Raw genomic sequence first — 23,538 nt, forward strand, 5'->3', positions numbered from 1 at the left:
TCGCAGCGAGCCCTTAACGCCGCCTGGCTGTTTCGGAGCAGGGTGAAAAGAGAGACGGGCACGTCTGGCGTGCAAGCACCGCCTGCCCACCCGTATTGCTGTGGGCCCGGACGGGCTAGCAAGGTTCAGGAGCCCCGTTTCTAGCTGACGGCAGCAGTGCGCGTGGGTCCTGCACGCCCCTGCTGTTCGGGTCAGCTCTGCGGGTCGCAGACCTCTGTCTGGGAACGGCGCGGGGGGAAGCGATGGGAAGGCACCCGGCATCGTGGAGGGGGCTGGAGCATGCTGCAGATAAGGAAGGTTTTTTGTAGCCTTCTGTAATACTCTGACTGAGAGCTGCCTCATTAAATCTGTGCGGTGCACTTGGCTGGAGTGACTCAGAAGAGCAGATGAGTTCCCTGAAGCAACATCTATTTGGGTTATCGTAACCACAAAATGGAACTGTGGCTTTATTTTTCTGAGGGGGGGTTGTTTTGGGGGTTTTTTTTAAGTTAAATCATGGGAGTCAGCATCAACAATTTTCCGAGCTATACAGGAAAAAAATCCAGCCCCTGTGACTGCGGAGAGAAGGCAAGAGATATATGCAAAACTTCATTATTTCCAGACACTGTCACGAAAAGCCAGATGGAAGAAGATATGAGACGACTAGATCACTTTAGACCCCAAATCATGCTGTTTTACGAACAGACTCATGAGAATAATTATTTTTTCAAGTCCCTAGCTGAATCAAAGAATCAAAAGAAAAGATTTATTTCAGATCAACTGAATTTTTTTTATCCCTGACAAAAAAAAACAGAATTGACCAAACAAAAGATGGTTAAGCCTATCGAAGCACTTTTTTTATTTTGCTGTTTTTAATCTTTCAATTTATGTACAACACATCCTGATATATATTTCAAAATAAAAAAGGGGAAATAGTTCATTTCATTTTAGAAATAATTTGAAGATCAAAACTGTTTTCCAGACGAGGCATGAATTTGCAGATAGTTTTGATCAATCCCAAACAGCATTTTCCAGTGAATAATCCATCTGTCTGAAAAATGTTTCCCAGCCTTATTTAGGAATTATAGGAAATCAATAATCACTTCTCTTGTTTCTTAATCACAGACTTGCCCTTGGGCCTCAAGGGCTGCAGAGTCTTTTTGCTCAGCCTGGCACTGAGGCCCTGGGAGTGATAAGGGGCGATGTTTGGGGGGAACTGTCCCCGAGAGTCTGTGTGCTTGAGGCTAAACGCAGGAATACGGAGCTCACTGCTCCGTACCATCCTTGTTGCATACATGCAACAAGTTGCTCAGTCCTGAATTAAGTGTGTCCCTTGTTTTATATGCTGCTCTGCTGTTGTGAGGGGGAGCGTAGTCTTAATGCGCTTCTTAGGAGAGCAGCAGATTGGGAGCTGACAGGTCAGGGTGGTGGTGTGAAGACTGCCAGCCATCTTCCTTATACCAACTAATAGCCCACACAGCATGATTTGTTTCCTGTTACCCTGTGTCCCTTCCGTTTATGTTGGATTAAATCAGGAATGAGACACACGGGCCCATGAGGACATGCCAGTAGAAGCAAGAGCAATTTGCCTGAGAAAGCGCCTCCGAATTTGGCCAAGCCCCTTAAGGAAGAGTCCGTTTGGTGGGAGCTGCGGCTGCAGAGAGCAGTGCAGGGGGTGGAGGGGGCTGCGGGTGGCCGTGGCTCTGATAGCCCTGGGTAGGCCATGCCATGCCATAGCGCACCCATCCTTCGGGTGGTCACGGGAAGGCTGGAAGCCTCAGCCTTTGGATGTTTTTTTTCCTTTCAGCTAGGGCAGTTACCATAGCTGCAGAGAGCAGGAAGATGTTTACTTCGTCGTGCTTGCTTCTGGTGGAGCCCACTGCAATGGCATGTGTGCACAAGCTGTGAAGGTATACGCCATTGGGTGTTTGTTGGCCCAGCTCTGCTAGGAGTACGTGCAGCCTCCACTGCTCTCCCAGCTCGAGGCTCCCCACACCAGCTCCGCCAGGGTAGCATCCCCACCAAGCTCAGGCTGCAAGGGCTCTGGATTTTATAGCTGATCTCATAGTGAAACTACCAATTTTCCCATCCTCCTTTCTGCCATATTCTTTATTTGGCCTTCTCACCTTATCAGAGCTCCCTTGGGATTATCTCAGGAAAGAAATCAGCCATTAAATGAATCACAGAGGCTTCCAGCACTTTGCCTGTTACAGGAGAATCACTTCTCTTCAGCAGAAGTGTAAAAACAGTTTTACTTCCGCACAGGGAAGGTTTCAGTGCTGGTGCCTGGGCTGTACACATCTTAGGGGACAACAGGGGCAGCAAGAGTTGAAAAGAAGTAGCTGGTAGAGACTCAAGGTTCATAGTTCTTCTGCTGGGTCCTGGATGGCCTAACGCTGCTCGTCAGTGGCTGTGATACAGTGACTGCCCTTGCAGGTTGATGGGATTTGCTTGTTACTGATGTGGTGTTTCTGAGAGCGGAGAAAAATACATGGATATCTCTCCCTATAGTTCCTCTGCTTCTGCAATCCTTCCCATAGTCTTCTTGTAGCAAATATTTTCACTTAGTTTTACAGCAGTGTTTTTCTTCTTCTTTTTCCAATACAAATGAATAGTCACACACTCTTCTGCCAGTTGCCAGGTCTTCAGTACTAAAAGTTGAGGTTATAAGAACCTAGAGAGCTTTCTTTGCATCTTTCCTCAAACCCTAGTTCAAATGTTGAAGGTGGTAATAGGACAACGCTTTGGCAGACTTGTTTGCAGTTCCCTCTGGCTACGAGGTCACACTTTAACCTTTGAGGAAGCCGTGCCTTTTGGGCATACATGCCACAGATAAGCTAACTCCAGATTAGTTCCACAGCCTTCCCAAATTTCTCCCTTCTTGCAGGTTTGCTTTACCTTCTTTCTGTTTTCAGATTTTCCTGTCTTTTCTGAAAGAGGAGACTCTGTGGAGATCACAGGGCAAGAGAAGTTGTTTAGACCAAATAATGCTAAATCCTGGGGTTTGTTCTGACTCTTCCTCAGTGATCCCACTGTATAAAGGGGCTTACATGGCTTTCCCTATAGTAAAGAAGCTTCGAAGGAGAGGAAGAGCTGTGGCCAGAGAGCTCCAGCAGAGCAGATGGGTGGAGCAGCCCTGAAGCTGCTCTGTATTTCCAAGGAACTGAGCAAGTCCCTGACTATGGCTAGAAATGGGAAATGTGAAGCTGGCTAATGTCTTATTCTGTTCTCATTCTCCTTTCCACACTGCGACTCTGACTCAGTGCTTTCCCGCAATCGCGCAGCAGGATTTTCATTGCTTTTTTGCAACGTGTTGTGGTAGAAGGCGGGTAAGGCAGGATGAAGACACAGAACTGGGTAAAGAGATCATCATATCCATTACATTAGTACTAGAAACAAAACTGGTGAGGACTCTTGCGCAAACAGTCAGAGGCTGCTAGTAAACCTTGGTATTTCCTGCATTCCTGGTTCCTCTTGTGTTTCCAAGTTATTGGAGGAGGTGAGGAGATGCCCTAAAGTCGTAAATCCTAATTTGCCTCCAGCTGCCCAGCTGACTCTTCCCTTCCCTCCTTTGGAGCCAGGTGATGCCTGAGAAATGTGCCAGATTTGTATCTTGTTCTGAAATAAATCACTGGGCATACATCAACCAGTTGACCAGAGAAATAGGCAACACAACTTCTTGGCAGGACTAGTAAAATTTTAGGCTTCCCCAGCTACATTCTTGCTTGGCTGTCTGCAGGGCTTTTGAGTGCAGGAAATTACAGAGAGGAAGGGCTGATAAAGAGGGACTGCTATGACACACAAAGAGTTAAGAGTTACCATGGAGTTGTGGCTGAAAGGGAATATTTGAGGTTGTATATGGTATTAAAAGCTATCTGCCCCTCAGGTCTAGGAGCTGGTGACAGCGATCTGTCGCTCACTACCTGCTTCAAGGAGGACCTCTTCTTCCTCATTCCCACACTCCCGTCATCAAGGGCTTCCTCTGACCACCTCTAGAGTGCTGTGACTTTTCTCACATGCTACCCACGTAGGCAATGGTACTATCCTGTTACATTTCAGGACAATCAGAGTTACGTTAGTCATGTTTTTATGTGTTAAGCCATTTTGGAGAACTGCAGCTCCCAGCAATCCATAACAAAATGGAGCCTGGCCCAGAGTGCCCTGCATCTGGGAAGAGCTCTGTCCCAACAAGGCATTAGCCTTGTATATCAGATTGTGAAATGCTCTTGGCACTGGACTGGGCTTCTTTCCCTGGGGGAGAGAAGGGATTGAGCACACTGCCTTGTGGTAATCCTTGAGCAAATCCCTTCCCTTGAGGCTTTTTTTTTTCCAACCTGTCACACAAGGATGATGATACCAACCTCATTCTGTAGCCAGTTCAGAGACTGACTTCATTTAGGGCCTTCAAAGTGCACTGGGATCCCTCCCTGTGGGCAAGTGTTATTTTCATACCGAATACAAAGTAATTAATAGAATTCTTCCCCCCAAGAACTATGGTGCAGTAGCAGCAGCATCTCTTCTCCTCCCATAGGACTGAATCTGCTGTGCTTGCTGCTGAAATCACTCCAGCTGGCTTGGCATGTGCAAATCAGTCTGTGATCTGCTGCTTCAATGCCCTGTCAGGAGCCAGCACTAGTAAGAAGGTTCCTGAGAGCTGAGAAGGAGCTTGCAATTTTATTGCATGATGCGGCAGAAGGGAATCCAGCCCCTTATTCCAGAAGTGCTGCAGGGCCAGGTAGAGGGAAGAGTGCTAAGAGACAGTGCAGTTTTGGTCATTGTATTTTTAAGGCTGTGGTTCTGAGGGTGTTTTGGGGGGTGAGCAGCAGAGCTGGGCTGCAGTCGTGAGCACGTTGTCAGACGCAATCTTGCTTCCCTCTAGCAGCCATTTTCCAGACTTGTTTGTGATAGAGGTTTCATCTTCCTCAGACTCTCTCCTGTCATTGTTCCCTTTACGTGGCCTCACAGGTCCTTGCCTTGTAATGGAAAATATGAGGCTGTGGGGGCCAGAGAAAGCCGTTCCTTCTAGTTTAAAAGGAAAAACAGAATCCTTGCCCAGTGGAGTTCCTGAAAGAGATAGGCTTGGCTCTGCAACTGTTAGCAGCATCTTGCTGTAGGACAAATCAGCTCTATTTGGTAAATGACTTTCTCCTCTTTATTAGAGTTATAGGGAAGAGAGCCTATCTCCTCCAATCTTTGCATCCCTTTTGTTGTTTACATCAGCTTCTACCCACTTGTATTGGGGCTCAGGAAAAACAAATCTTGTGTGTTACAGTCCCGTCATAAAGGCTACATTGCACTTGGGGTCAGTGGGGATGTAGCGCTGTCTATAGCCTCCTCACCAACTTCTGCCTTGAAGCAAGTTTCCTGGGGTCTGTGGCAGCTGTATGTTGCTGGTATTTTTTCTAATGTAGCACTCTTTCTCTCCGCAGCCTTTATCTGATCCCTTCCCAAAGAGGGCAGAGCAGTCTTGGCAGGCAGTCTTCCAGGGCAGTGTAGCAGGAGGATCAGCTCTTTCCATCTCTCTGACAGAACCAAGGATGAATATCCGTACACAGTCCTCCTGATGTTACTTGCCCTCAGCCCCATGCTAAGGTCACCTACCTGCTGGGCCTCTCTTATCACAGAGCTCTTTTAGAGCCAAAGCCACTCTTATCTGTGACCTGACGTGATGGTCACAGCTGGTTCACGGATCACAATCCATGGCTGAGCAGACAGTAAAGCAAGGGTCACATGCAAGTGGGTGAGGTGTGGGTTTTGCAGCACGAGAGACAATCTCTTCTGGACTCTTAAGACTTGCAGGTCACTTCCCCTCTTGTCTGCTTGTCTGAGCATGTGTGGGAACATGCCGTGATTCCCAGCATGGACAGAAATGTATGCTCTCAGTTATTTTCCATTAGTCCACTGCCATTAAATATTCATCTATTAAGCATAAAAATGCCTTTAAAGGGTTGCATTGTGTTGTGCGATATAGTTATAGCAAGCCAGTCCTGTATGTCAGCTGAAACCAGGAGGAGATACAGGGAAGGATTTGGGAAGCAGGGTGTATGTGTGGCTGGTGACTGGGTAACTTGGTTGAAGGACTGGGGCCTGTGCTTCTCTGAGGCGGGTGTCCTGCAGGCAGTACAGCAGTTCCCAGCGCTGCATCCATCTGGCTGTTAGCAGCCTTGAATTGCAGCTGATTGAAATATTTTAGGATGGGAAGCTTTGAGGGGTAGATTAAAGCAGAAGAAAGATGAGGGCTGTCCTTGAATGCAAAGGAAAATACTGGAGAGGTTAGGCTGAAAGGGGTTTGGAGTCAAAGACTCCTGTACAGAGCTCCTGGTGTGAGGAACTGACCATAGGGCTGCAAACAACATTGTTCAGTCTGCCCAAAACGAGTGGATGAACTGGAAGGTTATTTTGTGGAGCTATGCGGAAGAATTGTTTTTAGCCTGATTCCCTAAGGAAACGCGGCTGTGTCAGTATGCTGTCTGTGCCTGCCTTTGTCTCTCACCTCCAGTGACTCTTGAGTCTATCAGCCTGTTTCCGCCACAGCTGATAAAGCAGTAGAGGCCTCCCAGATAATGGGATCCAGCTGGTTCTGTGACTCTAGGTGAGTGGCTTAATGAGAGGGGCCTATGAATAACCCCCTGGAGGAAAGAGTACATAAGCTGCCCTCTTACTAGCTGACAGACAGTCTGTGCAGAGAGAGTGGCTGGAAACTGGGCTTCATTACTTCTGCTCCTTTCCAAACAGCTTTGGGATTTTGGGCCAGAGGAGGAGGAGAAGGAATCCTAAAGTTTGAATGCCTCTGGACCCCTTTAAATCAATCACAGACCTCATGCAGAAACCTTTCAGATAGGACTTAGTTATCACTGATGATGTCCAATGTGCTGGTTCACAGTTCCCTGAGAAATCCAGCACTGGTCCAGGCTTTGCCACTCAAACTCAACATTGTTTCTTCTCCTTTTTAACTAGCATGGATGTGGCCTGTTGTCCAGCCTTCAGAGCTGCCTGCTGACATCTTTACAGGACTGAGCCACAGGACATGTATCACGTACCTCCCAGGGCCAAGGGGAAGGGAAGCTTCTGGAGGTGGTAGCAGGAGGGAGGTGGTTGTGGCTTCGGAAGGGTTTCACTGTGGGACTGGACAGGGCCAGACCTGAGGAAGGGTGCAGCTGGATCCTGAGGTGGCCCTACAATAGTGGTTTCAGCAGCCTCTGATGACCTTTTCTTCCAAAGGAGAGGATGCAGATCACCGCACAGTCCCTGTGTCAGCTTAGTATTAATGCTGTCGAGGGAGATTGCTTTAACTGGAGAACTAGTCTTGAAATCCCATATGGCTCAGACTCCACAAGCCAGACACCTATCTATCCTCTGACAGTTGTAAATAAATCTTCCAAATGGGACTTAAAGGTAGCTTGTGCAGTGTTTCTTCCAGAGTCTGCAGATGTTCTGAGGCAATAGCCATAAGAAAGGGAAATTGCAATGTTCATCTATTTATTTATGACAATCCCAAAGTCAGAGTTGCTTGTTTGTTTTGCTGCTAATCTGTTCAGTTAATGCAACTGCCAGATTTCTGCCCTGTCACATCGGCGTGTTAGAGAATCTGGGGAATTGCAGTAGGAATTGGGTCAAGTTTGTTGGGGAGGGACAGACGCGTTGCTTGTTAGTCACAAACCAGAACAATGGGAGAAACAGGCTGCCAGACCCTGCGGCACAGACGACTAGAGGTGACAGACTGCCTGCGTGTTCCTTCCAGCGGGCATGGATCTGCTCTTCCCACTCCTGCAAGAGAGCATGCTGTGGAAAGAGCTGTTTTGCCCCGGGGCACAGTTGGGTAATGGGATGAAGTGCCTGAGCCAAATGCTTTCCCGATGTCATCTCTGTAGAGGAGTTGCTAAGTGTTACTGGTCCCCAGAGCTGCCCAGCCCTCCTTTTGGATATTGCAGCACAGTGTAGCGTTTCTCTCTTCCAGCCCTGCAGCAGGCAGGAGAGAGGTTGTGGAGTCAGGAGACGTGCATTCTTGCCTTAGCTTTCTGCAGCTTTGACCCAATGTCTCTAAATCTTTCTGCATTAAGGAGAAAACATTGCCAAGACAACAGCTGAATGAAATACTAGGTATTATGGCTGGACATTGGGTTGGTTTAGAAATTACTCAGAGTGCTGTTTGCAGTGCATTCCGAGACCCCCAGTATGCCTGCTCCTACGGAAGTCAGTGTCACTGGGAACAGAAAAAAGGGAACTGAATGGGAAGACGAAAAGAGGAATGGCTGAAAATATGTAGCAGCAATGCTTATTTCTCCATTTCTGTCTGGAGATAATCTGCTGTGCATTATACTGGTTATATCTGAATTAAAGGCTTCCTCCCAGCTTTAGATGCTATCTTCCTTGAAGTTTAACAGTCTGTGCAAGTTTTGCAACCCCAGCCATCATTTTCTTGCCCTTTACTTTCGCCTTATCTGCATAGTACTCAATTTTGTATAATATGTCAGATTGCCTCCCAGAAGAGCTTTCATTGTCAACACTTTAGAGCATTTTGATTTTCTTGCACATCAGGCAGGACAAAAATGCAAATCCTTGCCTTTACAGCAAACAGTGCAGAGCACTATGAGTGGTTGAGTCATTTTATGGATTTCCACAAACTGATGTCAGAAGAGGAGAAAGAACCTGAACCCACAGTCACTGTTGATAGAGGAAAAGCTATTTACCTATGTCAGTAGGAGCAGGACAGCATGTAGTACTTGTCCATTGCAGCTTGCACTGCTGAGAAAAACACTTCTGAGATCTCCAGGGAGAGATTTTGTATAGAAGGACATACAGAAAGCAATCTAGGGGGTTGTTTTCTAAGCATGTTCATTCCTTACCTCATCCACCTCATAGCAGGGTGGTCTCCCTTGTGGTTTCGGAGCACATATGAGCATGTGTAATAGCAGGAATCCCTGCCATTTCCTCCGGGCAGTGGGGCACGATGGACATGCAGCTGCTTGCACAGCTCTTCTTTGCGAGTGGAAACTCGTTCTTCCTTACAGAGTTCTTTTACTGGTAAACTATTAACCTTTTCAGCTTTCACATAGTGATGGGAAAAGTCCCCATTTCTACTAAGTGACACTAGGCAGTGTGGCCCAGCATCCGCCAGGGAAGTGAGTAGCCGAGGGAGAGGCTTTGTTGGAAAACCTAGGAGGCACAATGCCTCTTTTCTGGCATGCAGTTTGCGATCACTCAAATGCCTATATACTCATATGTGCTAGAGTCACACGCAGGCCCTCCCTAACACAATCCTTAACCTACCTGCAAGCATATGTAGGTATGTGGTTGTGGAGGCACTGGGGCAAAAGAGCATGCTGTCGGCCTCTGCCAGACCCATTCAGGTGCAGGGACGGTCACCAGCAGGCATGTAGCGTCCTCAAAGGCTTGTGATGACACACAGCAGTACACTTTTGTAAAGTAGTCTCACCAGTGCAGGCAGGCTCCACTGCGTACGGCATCTTGGGCTCCTCTTGCGGACCTGCACTCTGCAGCACGTGGCAGCATGTGGCACCACATTGAGCCTCGCTCCAGCCCAAACATCAGGCCTGGATGGGCTTGGAGATGTTCTCGACATCTGCGCTTACGCTGCTTGGAGGATGTGACTCTCTCCTCAGTGCTGCTTCTGCTGAAGATGAGAAACAGCCCTTCTCACTGCCTAATTTTAGATCTCCATCTTGAGGCCCTGCTTTGCCAGTTGTCATGGTGATTCCTCACCGCCACCATCAGCACTGCCTTTCTTGCTTACAGGTGCCTTGGCAATGTCTCTTTCCCTCCCTGCTCTCCGTACCTCAGGAAGCAGCAGCCAAGGAAGAAGACGTCTTATGTGGCTCACTGCACTCTCAGTTCAGGTCTTCTGCACAGCACTTCCCTCTGTACTGAACTGCCTGTAGGTTTGCAAACAAGAAGCTTTTGCCCATGGCATTAGGCTCTGTAATGCTGTGTGGACGGCATGTGTTCCCATCTTTGTCTGATGGACAGTCCAGCTTGTGTGTATGTGAAGCTGCAGCTGCCCCGCTGCTGTGGGTTTCTGCTTCGTGAGCTGGGGTGGCGACCAATAGCTTTCTTCATGGGCTTTGGCCAAAGAGATAGCTGGTGAGGTTGTGCCCTGCGGAGGTCACGGGTGAAGAGGCAGGAGTGCCCCCTGCTGTGATGGGTGTTCAGAGCCTGGGTGCACCTTTGGGCCTGTTACACCTGACCACTTGCTATCTGGGCAGCACCATGGAGTCTTTCTATTTGTCACCTGCTATTTCAGCCTTTGCTGTTCACATTTGCAAGCTTTTGTGCAGTAGCCATGAGGATAGGCTATTTAATATTGAAGTGACAACTAGCGTCCTCGTCTACTCATGTGACTCCAAGAGGTAAAGCCTTAAAAACACCAACCACCACAAGGTTCAAGGCAAGCTCAGAATCTCTCACAAGAAATGGACTTGCAGATTGTCGCAGAATAAAGAATAAAGCCTATAAGGCCTGATTCTCAGAGCCGCGCCGTGTTCACCCGTTCGTTCACCACCTTCTCCTCGGTTACACTCTCTGGTGCAGAGAGGAGGCTTGAGCGTGAGTGCACAGCTTAGCCTGGCAGGCAGCTGTGGGAAGAAGGTTGGCAGCCACTGGAGTAAGAGCTCCTGGCCTGTGGTAGGCCAGGAACCACTTCAGAGCCATGTGGCCCTGCCAGGCAGCAGTGGTGGCAACTGCCAACTCCATCTGTGTGCAGGTTCACAGAGGAAAATGGGTTCTGGCTTTGGAAAGGGGCAGTACTAGGATCCACAGCGGCGGCTGCTGACCCAGGGCAGAGGTGCGTACCACACTGAGGCAGGTTGCAAGCGCCGAGCAGGAGGCGTGATGTGTAATAGGTGGGTAAGGAGTGAGGCTTTGGGGGATTTGGGAGTGGATAGGGGTAGGAGGAGCTATGGTTTGTGAGTGGTGGCAGCAGGAAGTGCAGTTTATGGGCGAGTGATGCACAGGGTGCAGGGGCTGCCCAGCAAGGTTGGTCAGAGGCTGAGAGCTGCCTTCACTGCAGGCAGGAACAGCACCTGTCTCGTAGCTCCAGCTGCTGCTGCAGAGAGAGGGGACCAGCAAGCCGTGTCCGAGAAGCCCTGTGCTGCGGGAAAAGGCCAGGCAAGCAAAGTCGTTTGATTTATTTCTTTCTGTGGCAAAATGCTGAGATTAGGAGAGATGTGCCAACCAACTCTGACCTGTCGCCAGCCTAAGACAGCTTAAAACAATAAAGATGACCAACCAGCAAACGACCTTGCTTTGATTAATAAGAAAAATTGGAGGAGTAAGGCTTTCTAGTCTGGCAGGGGCAGGCAGGTTGTGCTTAAAGGCTGCTGGCAGTGTCACCAGTCGTGGCGTGGAGAGCTGCAGGCAAGCTCCTGGGCTTTGGCATTGCAGGGAAAGCAGAGGTGGCCAGGATGGGCATGTGGCAGGGCTGATCTCCAGCCTGGCAAGAGGGCGGGAGTGCTGCTACCTCAACTAAGTCACCAAGTGGATGCCTGCTGAGGCCAGCTCCGCTTCTATCACTACTTTAAATCTCAACCCTGAAAACATGAGCTGTGTTTGGCTTTAGAGGAGTGCAGCTAAGGAGCTTGCTGCCACATTTGCTGCCTGGCCATGAGCAAGGAGAGGCAGAGCACTGCCACCTATTGCCAGCTACCTGGATTGCAAACCTTGGCCCGTGTCGTTTCAAGTGCTATCTAACCCTTTTTGTTCCGGTCTTTGGCTTCGTGCAGGGAGTGAGGTATGGTTAGAAGCCCTTTACAGCTGATCAGCCTTTAGGGGTCTACAGTGCAATTTAGATGCACGAGTGCCCAAACCAGATTCCAGCCTAGGAGAAATTATTTTGTTTTCCTTTGTGCTTTTTGCAAAATCAGTTATTTCTCCTTTCCTGTCCAAAGTTGTGTGAAGTTGTTTTGTGCAGTGAAGTGACCATGTTGCTCCATCTCACCCTCAGATGAACAGCCTTTCCCTAGAAGTGCTTAGATCATTTATCCCATCTTTCTGCAGGAGGCAGCTAGAGAGATATAGATGTTGCAGAAGAGGCAAAATGTCTTTTATAGCTCAGAAATGATATATGATTGATCAGCTGGAAGGGAAGAGGAGGGGACAGAGTGAGGATAACAAACTGTCTTTGTGGGGTGAGCAAGCCTGGGAAGTGTAGTGCATTTCTGAGACTGTCATGTTTGAATATTATTTATTTATAATGCAGAAAACAGGATAAGCCATGAGATGGTAGTGTTTGCAAAAGGTAGGAAATGTGTTCATGGCTAGGTAAGCCTGGAGGGAGTTGTGGAGTGCTTTGAAAATACCTCCTGAGGCTGGATGACTGTGCAACAGGCCAGCAGAAAAAATATTCTGAAGATTAGGGCAAGTTCTTTCAGAAAATGATCTGATTGTCACTATGGGCAGTTCAATGAAGAAGCAACTCACTGTTCAATTGTGGTTTAAAAGGAAAAAAAAAGGTAAAGAAACAGCAGGAAGGTAAAGAAAAAGCATACTCGACATTTGTCATTATATGCATCAGTAATACTTGCTGCTCAGGCAAATTCTGCTCTGCTTTGGTCACCTACCTTCAAGAGTATGTGCAGAAGGCAGAGAACAAAGATACTAGCAATAAACGGAGGCATGGAATATTACTTAGATGAGGAGGTAAGAAGTCTTTGTATATTAGGGAGAAGAATCACAGCAGAAGTGATGGACCTATCCTACATTCTTCAGTCTTCTACCTCCAGTACAAAACTGTTGAGGAAGCCAAATGACTAGCCTGAACAAGATAATTAACTTTTAGGTGACAAATGTTATATATGATGAGGGTTACAAAGGAAATAAGCGACAAAGCAGAGAATTAAACCTAGATCTCCAAAGTATTAACTTCTGGAACTGGCTTTTCTTTTAAGAGTGTAAGTAAAATGAAGCATTAAACTGATAAAAGCAAATGGTGATTTTATCAAAAGCATGATTAATCTGTGGAAATCTTCCCTGTTATCTGCCACCAATTTGGGAATGCAATAGGACTCAAGAAAGGATTTGACAGTTACATGAACGATAAGAGCGCTTGTGATGACTTTGGCTAGGAGAAAACTGTAAAGCATACAAATCTTGCCTAAGGGCATAAGTCAACCACTAACTGTCAGGGGCCAGGAGGAAATTTTCTCTCCGAGAAGGTTACTGTATAATTATCCATGACAGTGTTTCTTTCTTTGAAGCATGTAATCTTGACCAGTGGAGGCAAGATAAACAGGTGATGTAGTTTTGTGAAATACTTTGTGACTAGGGCATTATCTGATGCCTCATAGTGATTTCTTTCTCCTATTTGTATCGTTCCTTGGAAAGTATTTTCTCCAGGGTTACGTTCATCTCCTTTCTAAATGTCTTAGACAAAGAAATTTCTGTTCTCAACCCTCTATGAAAAATTTTAAAGTCAATAGTCCTTGACACCAGGGAATTATTCTTGCCATTCACGCTAGATTTTCTTCTGCTCATCTTTGCTCCAGTTCTCTTGGGTGAATTTCCTGGAATGACCTAAAGGACACCCTCCATTGCTGGGGCTGTGAACCCTAGTTTTTGTGTCTGTTCTTGGTTATTGTCTAAGCTCTCCATCTGTTGTAGTCGATGTCTTTCTTGTTCTGTCATCTGTGCAACCTAGTGTGATGTCCTTTGGTGCTGGTTAAAGATTAAATGTATTATTATTTTTTAAAGCTATGTATTGAATGCTGACTTGATAGATTTTGTGTCTCTTACTTTGTGTCTTGCAGGAAGAGCCAAGGAGCAAATCCAAAATCTGTGCCAATGTTTTCTGTGGAGCTGGACGGGAATGTGCTGTGACAGAAAAGGGAGAGCCAACCTGTCTCTGCATTGAGGTAGGGAGGCAGATCAGCTTCTGCATCTGAAATAGGTATCACAAAACCACCCTGACACTGGGTTTGGGTCACTGGAAGAGTCCCATGACAGGGTGGGGCTAGGGGTGGTCAGGAGCAGCTGCAAATTTGCAGCGGCTTTTCAAGCAGCTGGGTCTTTCCCAGTGTAGTGTAAGGGAAGAGCCCTGAAGTGTGTATCCTGTCTGGGGCCTGTAGCTGTGCTACTTACACAACTGCCTGGAGTCTTTACATGCAGGGACAACTTGGCTAGAGGCCTCTCGTTGGGAGAGCCTGGTAGGGTATTGATACACAGTGGGTTTTGGAGTGGTGCTATAAGGAGTGGCCTGAGAGCTCCAAGACAGCCTGCTCTTGCTGGATTCTTGTTTGAGAAGGTAACAAATACCCCACTAAAAATCAGCTTTTGTGAAATGGAAATAGTTGTGGTAGAGTGCTGTGAGGATGAATAGCTTCGTCCCGCAGGGAGCCTGGGATGATTAGAAGAGCCTTTCCCAGCTGTAAAGTAGTAATCACCTGCTGCTCCACTCTGCCCTGTGATTTCAAAAATATTCCTGCCAGGCTTCTGGAAACAGGTGTGTGTGGCTCTTTGTTCCCACTTCACTCAGGATCTGCAGCTCAGACACTTACCAGCCTGGACACTGGAAAGTGAAATGCTCCATTAACAGGAAGAGAGTCTAACATTCTGGATTGCCTTGCCCAGGCTGACAGAGACACAAGAAAAGTCCACAGCATGAACGGTGGCACTGGTGAACTCTCACTCTGCTTTAAGCACTTGCTCTTGGCTGCTAATTTACTGTAATTTTAGTGGCAAAAAGGTGAAGCAGATTCTGCAAAGAGATGCAACAGAGATGACCTGCAGGTGCAAGCAGAGGTGCTCAGAACATGTTCAGAAAAACACTTCCAGAAAGGCATGTCTATGACATGCAGAGCAGCAGATGCAGGTTTACACTCAGCGTTTATATTGGACACTGATTTCTCTGTTGTGTTCTGATTTCAGGAAGGCTCATGTATGATGACAGTGGCTGGCCTCGGATAAAGGGAAAGTTCTGAATCTGCACCCATGGGCAGATGGCTATGTGAGGGTTTTTCTGGGGTGGCAGTGGGAGTGCTCAGCCTGTTCCAAATACCTCTGGGGACAAGAGAGGGGTGCAGAGGGCTTCTCTTGAGTTAGGTTAATGCTGGTACTCACCTGCCTCCCTCTAGCAGTCTAGAAAAGGCAGATAACAAAGCGCTCTTATCTGATTCTTGCACAGCAATGCAAACCTCACAAGAGGCCTGTGTGCGGTAGCAATGGAAAGACCTACCTGAACCACTGTGAACTGCACCGTGATGCCTGCCTCACTGGCTCCAAGATCCAGGTGGACTACGATGGCCACTGTAAAGGTAACCCTGTGTCAGAAATCAGCTAGGACTGACTGCTCCTTAAGGGAGGGGGAGCCGGGAGCAGAGCATGATGACATGGCCGGTAGAGCAGGTGCATTGCTAGCCAGGAACTCCTCCCACAGTATCTGAGCGAAGCAAGCAAAGTAAGCCTGGGAATAGTAGCCAGGTTCAACCAAGAGTCCGTATCATCAGGCAAGTTTGTGGTGATGAAGGAGGTCCAAGGTCAGGCCATGAAGTCATACCAGGATCAAGTCCGATAATGGTAACCAGGATCAGAACCAGAACCAAAAGAGCCCAGTGGTTGCCAGGCAAGTCCATAGTGATGAAGCAGGTCTGATGTCAAGGTGGGAAGAGAGCCTACAGGTCAAGGCCTGGATCAACAGGATCTGTGGCCAGATACAGGCTGCAACAGAGCTGGAGATGGGCAAACCTGCAACATATCTCAAAAAAGACCTAGGGACTCAGGCCTGACTTTAAATGGAGCTTTTGGGCCGATGGGCAGAGTATGTAGATGGAGACCTTTGGTGAGGCTGGTCAGGGCCACTACGGTCCGTTAGCGTGTTTAGGGCCCTGACACCCTGGCTGTGCAGGACTTTTGGAGCTATTGTCTGCCTGATATGCTTGAAGGGGGGCCCTCTGGAGAGCAGGGCAACATCTTCCTCCAGTTCTGGTTGCTCCTGATTGCGTCTCCTTGAGCTCATGCCTTCAGCCAGGTGGCGCTCTCTCTCTAGCTGCTGAGGAAAGATCTTTTCCTCTGGATACTACCATCCATGTTCATGAAGGATTTCAAGGGACCTTAACAGAAAGGATTTTGCTTTGAGAGTGAGGCCTTTTAACTCACCCCTGCATCCTGGGTCCCAGCCTTACACATGCTCGTTTGTCCTGAATGGAAGGACACTGCTAAAGGAACAGTTCCAAAAGTGAGCAGGTGAGAAGAGAGAACCACAGAATCACAGAATGGTTGATGTTGGAAGGGACCTCTGGAGATGATCTAGTCCCACCCCCCTGCTCAAGTAGGGTCAGGTAGGGTAGCACAGGCCAGGACTGCCTGACCTCCTTCTCTGCTTGAGTAAAACCTCTGCCAAAACCAAGGGCAGCCTAATAACTACTTTTTCCAAAGGCTCTCTGGTTCCTCTGTTCTCGCCCATGTTTCTCTCAGGGTGGGAAGAGGTTCAAATTGCTTTGCATGGCATCAAAAATGTCCTCTTCTGTCTTTCCATTAACAGAGAAAAAGTCTGAGAATCCAGCTGCCAGTCCAGGTGAGAAGCCATCTCCTTGCCTTGCTGGGGTCTCTGTATGTATTTGGGAAGAGAGGCGGGGAGAAAGGTCTGCTGGGGCAGTTGCACAGCATCTATTAAAGATGGAACCCCTGAACTAGGTGTAGCAGAGTCTGAGTTGATAAATCATCTGAAGCATGATTGTCCAGCTCTTTACTCCTGGGTAACCTTTCAGTGCTCATATGCTCTTCTGAGCTTTTTGCTATGCTGGGATGTCTCAGGGACCCTTGGCAGGCATAGACCCTAGGCAGGGTGAAAAGAGACCCGGTTCACTTCTGCAGACCCAAGTTGTGTTCATTGCCCAGGCTGAGGGAAGAGACACACTTTTACACAGTTCATTAGGTATCAGAGACACAGTAATTGTGGAGCTGCTGCCCCCAACTCCATGAGTACTCTTGTAAAAGGAGACTTATGCTTCAGGAGTGGTTAACGGATAGGCCCAGCAGCAGAGAGGCAGCACTGTATAATGAATAAGGCATTGGCTGGCGGGTCAGGAGGTTAGCTGAACCATCTCTCCCATCAGCCAGCAGGTCTCTGATTCCTGTGCTTAGTTTCCTCCCTTGCCCTTTGTCATGTGTATTTAGGCTATGGATTTGAGGGGCATGGCCTTTACTACATAAGAGGACACTTTCTATCCAAGGCCTCTAAGTGCTGGAGCTGTATAATCATTAACTTCAGGGTCCTAGGACAGATGAGAGCAAGCCCTCATGGAAGCCTAAGGCAAAGTACCATGTCAGGGCATGGCCACCACCTCAAAATGATCAAAACGAAGTTCAAAATTAAACATACAGAATCCCTAGATTTTTTTTTTCATCTCTCTATTTGATTGTGATTGCAGCTATTGGATTTGAAAGGAGATTCTTACTGTGCATAAGGGACAGAATGCATAGTGCTTCCCCTTCAAGCTCCATTGACCTGAGGGCAGATGTGACAGTTCACAGAAGCCAAAAGATTTAGGCTTTCAGTTTTGCTTCTAAATACAAAATTGGGTCCTAGCACACAAAGTGATACCCACCTAGAGAAACCTGAGACTGCAGAGCACAGCAAACAAGCACAATTTTACCCCATCTAATTTCCAATGTAAGTAGACAAGACAAGGCTTTGAAGAATGAAATCTCCTGAGATAATGGGCCCTGAAATTCAAGGCTTGGGGAGAGCTTAGTGGAAAGACTTGCTCAGTCCAGTCTGTCCCCTTGCAATGGCTGGAAGTTTTGGTACTCCAGGGCTCCTTTATGCATCCTATCAGAAGGCCTGGAGACTGTCCAAGGCCAGTCAGCTGCTTTACTCCTTTATTCTTTGAGCTCTTCAAGCCAAGATGAGTCAGCTCTGGGTTGCTATTCCACAAGCTTCAGGGACAGGAGTATAGAAGGGAGGTGGTGGGAGTGTCGTTTGCCATCCTTGCCACATGGTGTCACCCACAGCCCATCCGCTGTTCAGCGCATGGCACCTCTGCTTTTATCTGGTCATGGCTCAGCTCCAAGGACCAAGAGGCCTGCACACTGCTCTTAGGGCTGCCTGTTTGGTTTTTATTTCCAGTCATCTCTCTATGGTCTCTGTGCCAACTTTGTTTCTCTCTTTGTGGCTTTCTCTCCTACCACCCCTTCTTCGATGACAGTTGTCTGCTACCAGTCGGACAGGGACGAGCTTCGTCGCCGTGTCATCCAGTGGCTGGAAGCTGAGATTATCCCAGATGGTTGGTTTTCCAAGGGCAGCAACTACAGCGAAATCCTGGACAAGTATTTCAAGGCAAGGAGCTCAAGGCCTGCCCCAGAGGCCAGGGAATGTTTCTTGCCCTAGCTCTGCAAAATATCTGCCATGTCCTGCTCCAAGAGGCTCCAGTATGTGACATGCTGGTAGTGATGGGGGCCAGAGAAGCATCACGTGCTCTGAGCTGCCTGCAGCAGCCAGCGCCAGACCCCCTCACACAGCCAACAGGCAGCATGAAACTGGAGCATCTCTAGCTCCTGTTATCTGGCCTGCCTAGGGGAAAATGAAGAGAGAAGGACAAACATGCATGAGGCAGCAGAGGGAAGGACCAGTCTCAAGGGGCGGGAGAGAACTAGAGGAGAAAAGGTGGATGAGAGTATTGGAAATGCAGGTACAAGGGGCAGGGGAGGAAGAATAAGAGGTAGGCTAAGGAGGGAGAAAGCCCAGTGTGGTACAGGGTGGGTGGGTTTGGAGTTGGGGGGTGTTGCTGATCCTTTGTTCCAGACAGTCCCAAAGCCACAGATAAGAAATACTTGGGATTTTGAGGGAGGGTCTCTGTTTCAGAGGACTATGCCCCAGTTGCAGCAGAGCTGGCAGTCCCCTAGCCCTCTGCCAAGAGAGAATAACCACCTGCGAGTCTCACGCCTTGCAATAAGCCTGTTCCTCTTCCCTCCTGGCGGTCAGTCCATCCCTCCTCTCATCCCCCCCCCCCTCACGTAGCTCGCAGATCACACGCGCTTGCCATGCTCCTGCCACATGCGCTGCCGCCTCCCTCCCCCTCGTGCCCACCTCCTGATAAAGACTTCACAGTGCTCCGCTCCGGACGGAGCTGGAGGAGCAGGTGGGGAAAATGGGGAGAGCGTTTAAATCAGAAGCTGTTGACAGCGAGAGATTAATGGTGCCTGACAGGAGTTAGCGCTGCAAGCAAATTTGCCATGGCAATGGCACCCCCTGGTGAGACAGAGAAGCTGGACCCCATGCTCCACAAAGCACCTCAGCCTTTGTAGCCATTAACGCTGGCGCCTTCTGTGGAAATCCCTCCGGACCTGCTGCCGCGGGCACCCCCGCAGGTGCCTGCCAGCACCCGAAAGCTGCAGTGTCCTGCAGAGCAGAGCTGTGCAGTGCCTTCCCTGCAAACACACCGTCCCCAGCTGCCTTTGCAGAGGGCCTCCGACGGCCACCGGCTTTGCAGAAATGCGTGTGGCAGCTGTGGGGCTCGTTCCATGGTACAGCCCGGGTTACACCCTGCCAGCCCCAGGCTGACCAGATGCTGATGAAATCCTGTAGCTGCCCCCCTTTTTCTGGACTGCTCATCCCCAGCACAAGTGGACCACGGATGAGGTGAAGCTTTTTCCCTTTTCTCCCTGACTGCGGGTTAGCAGATGCGGTATTAAGCCATCTCCCTCATAAAATCCTGACTTGTGTAGATTACTCAGATGTGGGTCACACATCTGCAGCCTTCAGGCCTAGATCTTGAAGGGCATCATGCCAAGAGGAGTTAGGCCAGTAGCAGGAGACTGCTCTGTTTTGGAGGGCCTTCGGGGGAAAAGTAAATGCAGACCGTAATCTTGAAAGGCACAATAACTAGCCTAACCAAATCTGGGTCATGAAGGGAACTGTGGCCACTCTCAAAAGAAATAACAGTGAGAAAGGCTTTGAAGTCTTGTGAAAGTTGAAATATGTTTGCGAGGCAGTTAGCTCTGCGTACCGTAGCCAGTGTGTCTTTCTTGCCTTACTGGCTTTTCCCTGGACCACGTATAGCTAACAAACAGTTGTTAGTAAACTCCTGGAAATGCTGCACAAGGAGACACAGTAACCTGCAAGTCACACAGCAAAAATTATCCAGCATCTCTTGCAGCAGTGTGTATACAGAATTCATTTTTTCCCTCACTGCAATGCAGCTGCCTCTAAGGGGGCCCAGCAGCTCACGCTGAGTGCCCAGCACTGTGATATGGCAGCTCCAGACAGAAAAGCAGAATGCAATTACTGAGTTGGGAGTGCAGCCAGGACTTGGGGGCTAAAAATCCTGCTCTTAAGTGCCAGGGGTCCTTTCAGGACCTCCCAAAGTTGGTGGCAAGGCATTGTGCTGTTGCATTAAATTGTTCCTTCTTTGGAATCGCCGGAAAATGACTTCATGTGATTTTTCCTTTTATTGCTGCTACAGTCCAGATTCAGCTTTGGATTTATACATATTGGAAAGTTCGCGCCTTCATGAACGCAACTGGTTTGCTTTATGGCAGGAGGTATAAAGAGGCTAAGGGCTGGCTGGAACAAAGACAAGAAATGGGGTTAGAGCCATAAATCAAGCAGCAGGAGGTAAATGAGAGGCAGTGTAGCTTATCAGTGAGCTCAAGGCTATGATCGCGTCTCCCTGTTCTGACGCTAGCATGGATACATTGCTGCTTTTCTCTGAGCCGCTGTGCAAAATAGGGATGATTCAACATGTTCCACTAAAGCTTCAAAAATGTGAAGTGCATACAGAGGAGTGAAAAGAAAAGGATACCCTGAACTGATAAATCAGACTCCCTCACATCTTTCCATCTTTCCCTAAAGAGCTTTGATGATGGTGATTCTCGCCTGGACTCCACCGAATTCCTGAAGTTTGTGGAGCAGAATGAGACTGCTGTCAACATCACCACCTACATGGACCAGGAGACCAACAAACTGCTCAGGTGGGTAGTGGGAAGGAGGCCAGAGGGAGGGCCAGGGAGGCAGATGTTGTGGTATGTGGCAGCTGCCCACCAGTGGCATGAAGACACCTGTGCTGGCCTCAGTCTGGACTGGCCTCAGCCAAGATGCCTGTGTGCAAAGTGGCTTCTCACGTAATTAGATGCGTGTGCCACAGAAGGGGCAGGCCCACCCTTATCCTTCACCTTAGACTATGCATTTCCACCCTCTTGCACTGAATCTAGTGAGTATGCAGCCAGAAGGTGAGTTGCATGATAGAAAACTTGTCTGCTTTTTTAATTTCCTAGTGATTCAGTTTTCCAGTGGACCTTGCTTACATCATAGGTGTCTGATTGCTAGATCCAAAACAAGAGAGATAGTGGGAATGCCTAGCCAGGGATTAGGAGGAAAATAGTGGGAAAACATAGCTGTGGTTGTGACAGCCTGCAGTAAGAGCTGGAGTAGCCTCACATGAAAATGTGGTTTGAGAGGTTTCCCTTCTTCTGTATGTATCACTTTGTATGAAGCACTGAAGAGAACAGACTGCTTGTGGGTAGGATGTGCTTGTGTCTGTATTTGTATGAGAGTGTGTAGATGTCATCAGGGTGCTATTTCTGCTGCCTGATTCTTTTTCAGTATCCCCCTGCTTCTTAGCCCTTCCCCAGCCTGGAAGCATTTGGTATGTGTTTCTCTTTTGTCTATATCCAGTGAGGGTTTTTTTTACAAAAGCTGTATCTGCCAGGCATTTTGGAGCCTTCTTGATTATCACTGATTTTCCTCATCTATACTCTGAAGCTGATAGAGCAGGGACCAGCCTGGTACAGCTCTGTGCAGAACATGCATCTGTTTCCTTTCAGGGGACTCTGCGTAGATGCCCTCATCGAGCTGTCTGATGAAAATGCTGACTGGAAACTCAGCTTCAACGAATTTCTCAAGTGCCTCAGCCCATCCTTTAACCCACCAGAGAAAAGTAGGAACTCCTCTCTTGCATTGGGGAACCAGTGGGGACTCAAGGAAGGAAAGGAAAAACAGCAGCTTTAAGCCCAACATTGGATGCTATCAGCTCTATGCCCAGGGTTATATTGATATACCCCCGCCTCCTACCCTACAGCGCCCCTTGTTTTCCCATCCTGGGGCTGTCAAAAATCCTGCTTTCTCTATCTCAGAGCACCCACAGCTCTTGTGATGAAAAAGGTATGGTTTTTAGAAGCCAGGACGTAGGTCAGATGGATAAAGTATGCTTGGAAGGTCAAGGCATATGTTTAACAGTGTGGAGATAAGTCATGTGAATTCATGTCTGCATAACTTAGGAAAGTCAGACCAGAGCAAAGTCCTACCGTTCTCTGCCTTTGACACAGACACCCTCCCTGATGAATGTCTCAAAGTTCACTATCCTTCCAAACCCTGCTTAGTGCTACAGTTTACTTGGAAACAGCTCAGTGTTGTGCTGCCTAAGCATTCCTTGCCATTGATCTAATTATCTCCTTGAGGAGTGCTTTCACCTACTGCTCAGAAGGTGCTGGATTTACATCCCACTGCAATGGCACCATGCTGTTGATAGAGGCGATGCTTCTTAGGGAATATTAAGTTGAACTATCTGCTGCCTATTTCAGTGGGAAGCCAGGGATGCTGCAACTCTCCCTGAAAACATGATCAGCTGATTTTCACCTAACATGAGATAGGCTCTTACGTGCTTTGAGGGCCTTGAGTTAACCACAGAATAGAGCTGTGAGAAGACTGTGAACTGAAATGAGAAAGCTATTTTTTTTTTACCCTTTCCTTTTTCCTCAGGGCAATGAGAAATACAGACACTATTTCCTTAACTTCTCCCCTCCTTAAAAATGAAATTGTTTCAGAGTAATCAAAACATTTCACTTTGGAAGTTCTCTATGTATAACAAAACAGGAAATTCAAGCAAATCTAATATTTAGATTTCATTTGGAACTGAGAAATTGCAATGTGTTATTTTTAGGAAGTCAAAATGAAATGTTTGACTTTCCCCAATAATTATTTTTTGACTAATTTCACTCACCACATTCAACATGAGTATTTCAGCCATTATGTTCCACCAGAAACTGTAATCTGTGGATAGGGGGAAGAGGGCTTCCTTCAGCAAGTTTTACCTCCTTCCTCTCAAAGCATCTCCAGAATCTGTTCTCCTCTGCCAGCTCTGTATCTCACAACCACTGCTCTTGTTTTGCCCCTCTCTAGAGTGTGCTCTGGAAGATGAAACCTATGAAGATGGAGCAGAGACCCAGGTGGAATGCAACCGCTGTGTCTGTGCCTGTGGGAACTGGGTGTGCACTGCAATGACATGCGAGGGTTTGTACACTCTCCAGAAGATTGTTTTATTTGGTTCTGTACAAAAGGGATTTTTACTTTCTAGATTTTGCAGGGTAGCAGCTGTCCAGATTCCTTCTCTCTCCCATTCTTCCTTAGATTGTGAGTGGCTTCTGCATCACCCCTCCTGTGTTCCAGGTTGGCCAGAGTGAAGCTAGTTCTGTTCTAGAAATCAGAAAGTGTGTTACTGAGTTGGGGGCAGTGCTGCTGGGTGTTGTAGATTGGATTTGGTGTCATGAAAATTCAGCATCAAGTTTTCCAGACTAGAGCTACTTTGCATCCAGCTGGCTTGGGGCATACGCAGA

General features: G+C 48.0%; 1 protein-coding gene across 1 annotated transcript in view; it reads left to right on the forward strand.

Moving 5' to 3' along the window:
• The window catches only part of FSTL1 (follistatin like 1), a 54,541-nt gene that overhangs the window by 25,945 nt on the left and 5,058 nt on the right, over positions 1-23,538 (forward strand). The window contains exons 3-9 of the mRNA XM_062595102.1: positions 13,740-13,844; positions 15,113-15,242; positions 16,469-16,501; positions 18,135-18,265; positions 20,780-20,898; positions 21,751-21,863; positions 23,105-23,215. Of these exons, the coding sequence (XP_062451086.1) occupies positions 13,740-13,844; positions 15,113-15,242; positions 16,469-16,501; positions 18,135-18,265; positions 20,780-20,898; positions 21,751-21,863; positions 23,105-23,215 (742 nt within the window). The remainder of the gene's footprint in view (positions 1-13,739; positions 13,845-15,112; positions 15,243-16,468; positions 16,502-18,134; positions 18,266-20,779; positions 20,899-21,750; positions 21,864-23,104; positions 23,216-23,538) is intronic.

This window comes from Rhea pennata, chromosome 1 (genome assembly GCF_028389875.1).
Source record: "Rhea pennata isolate bPtePen1 chromosome 1, bPtePen1.pri, whole genome shotgun sequence".
Lineage (NCBI taxonomy): Eukaryota > Metazoa > Chordata > Aves > Rheiformes > Rheidae > Rhea > Rhea pennata.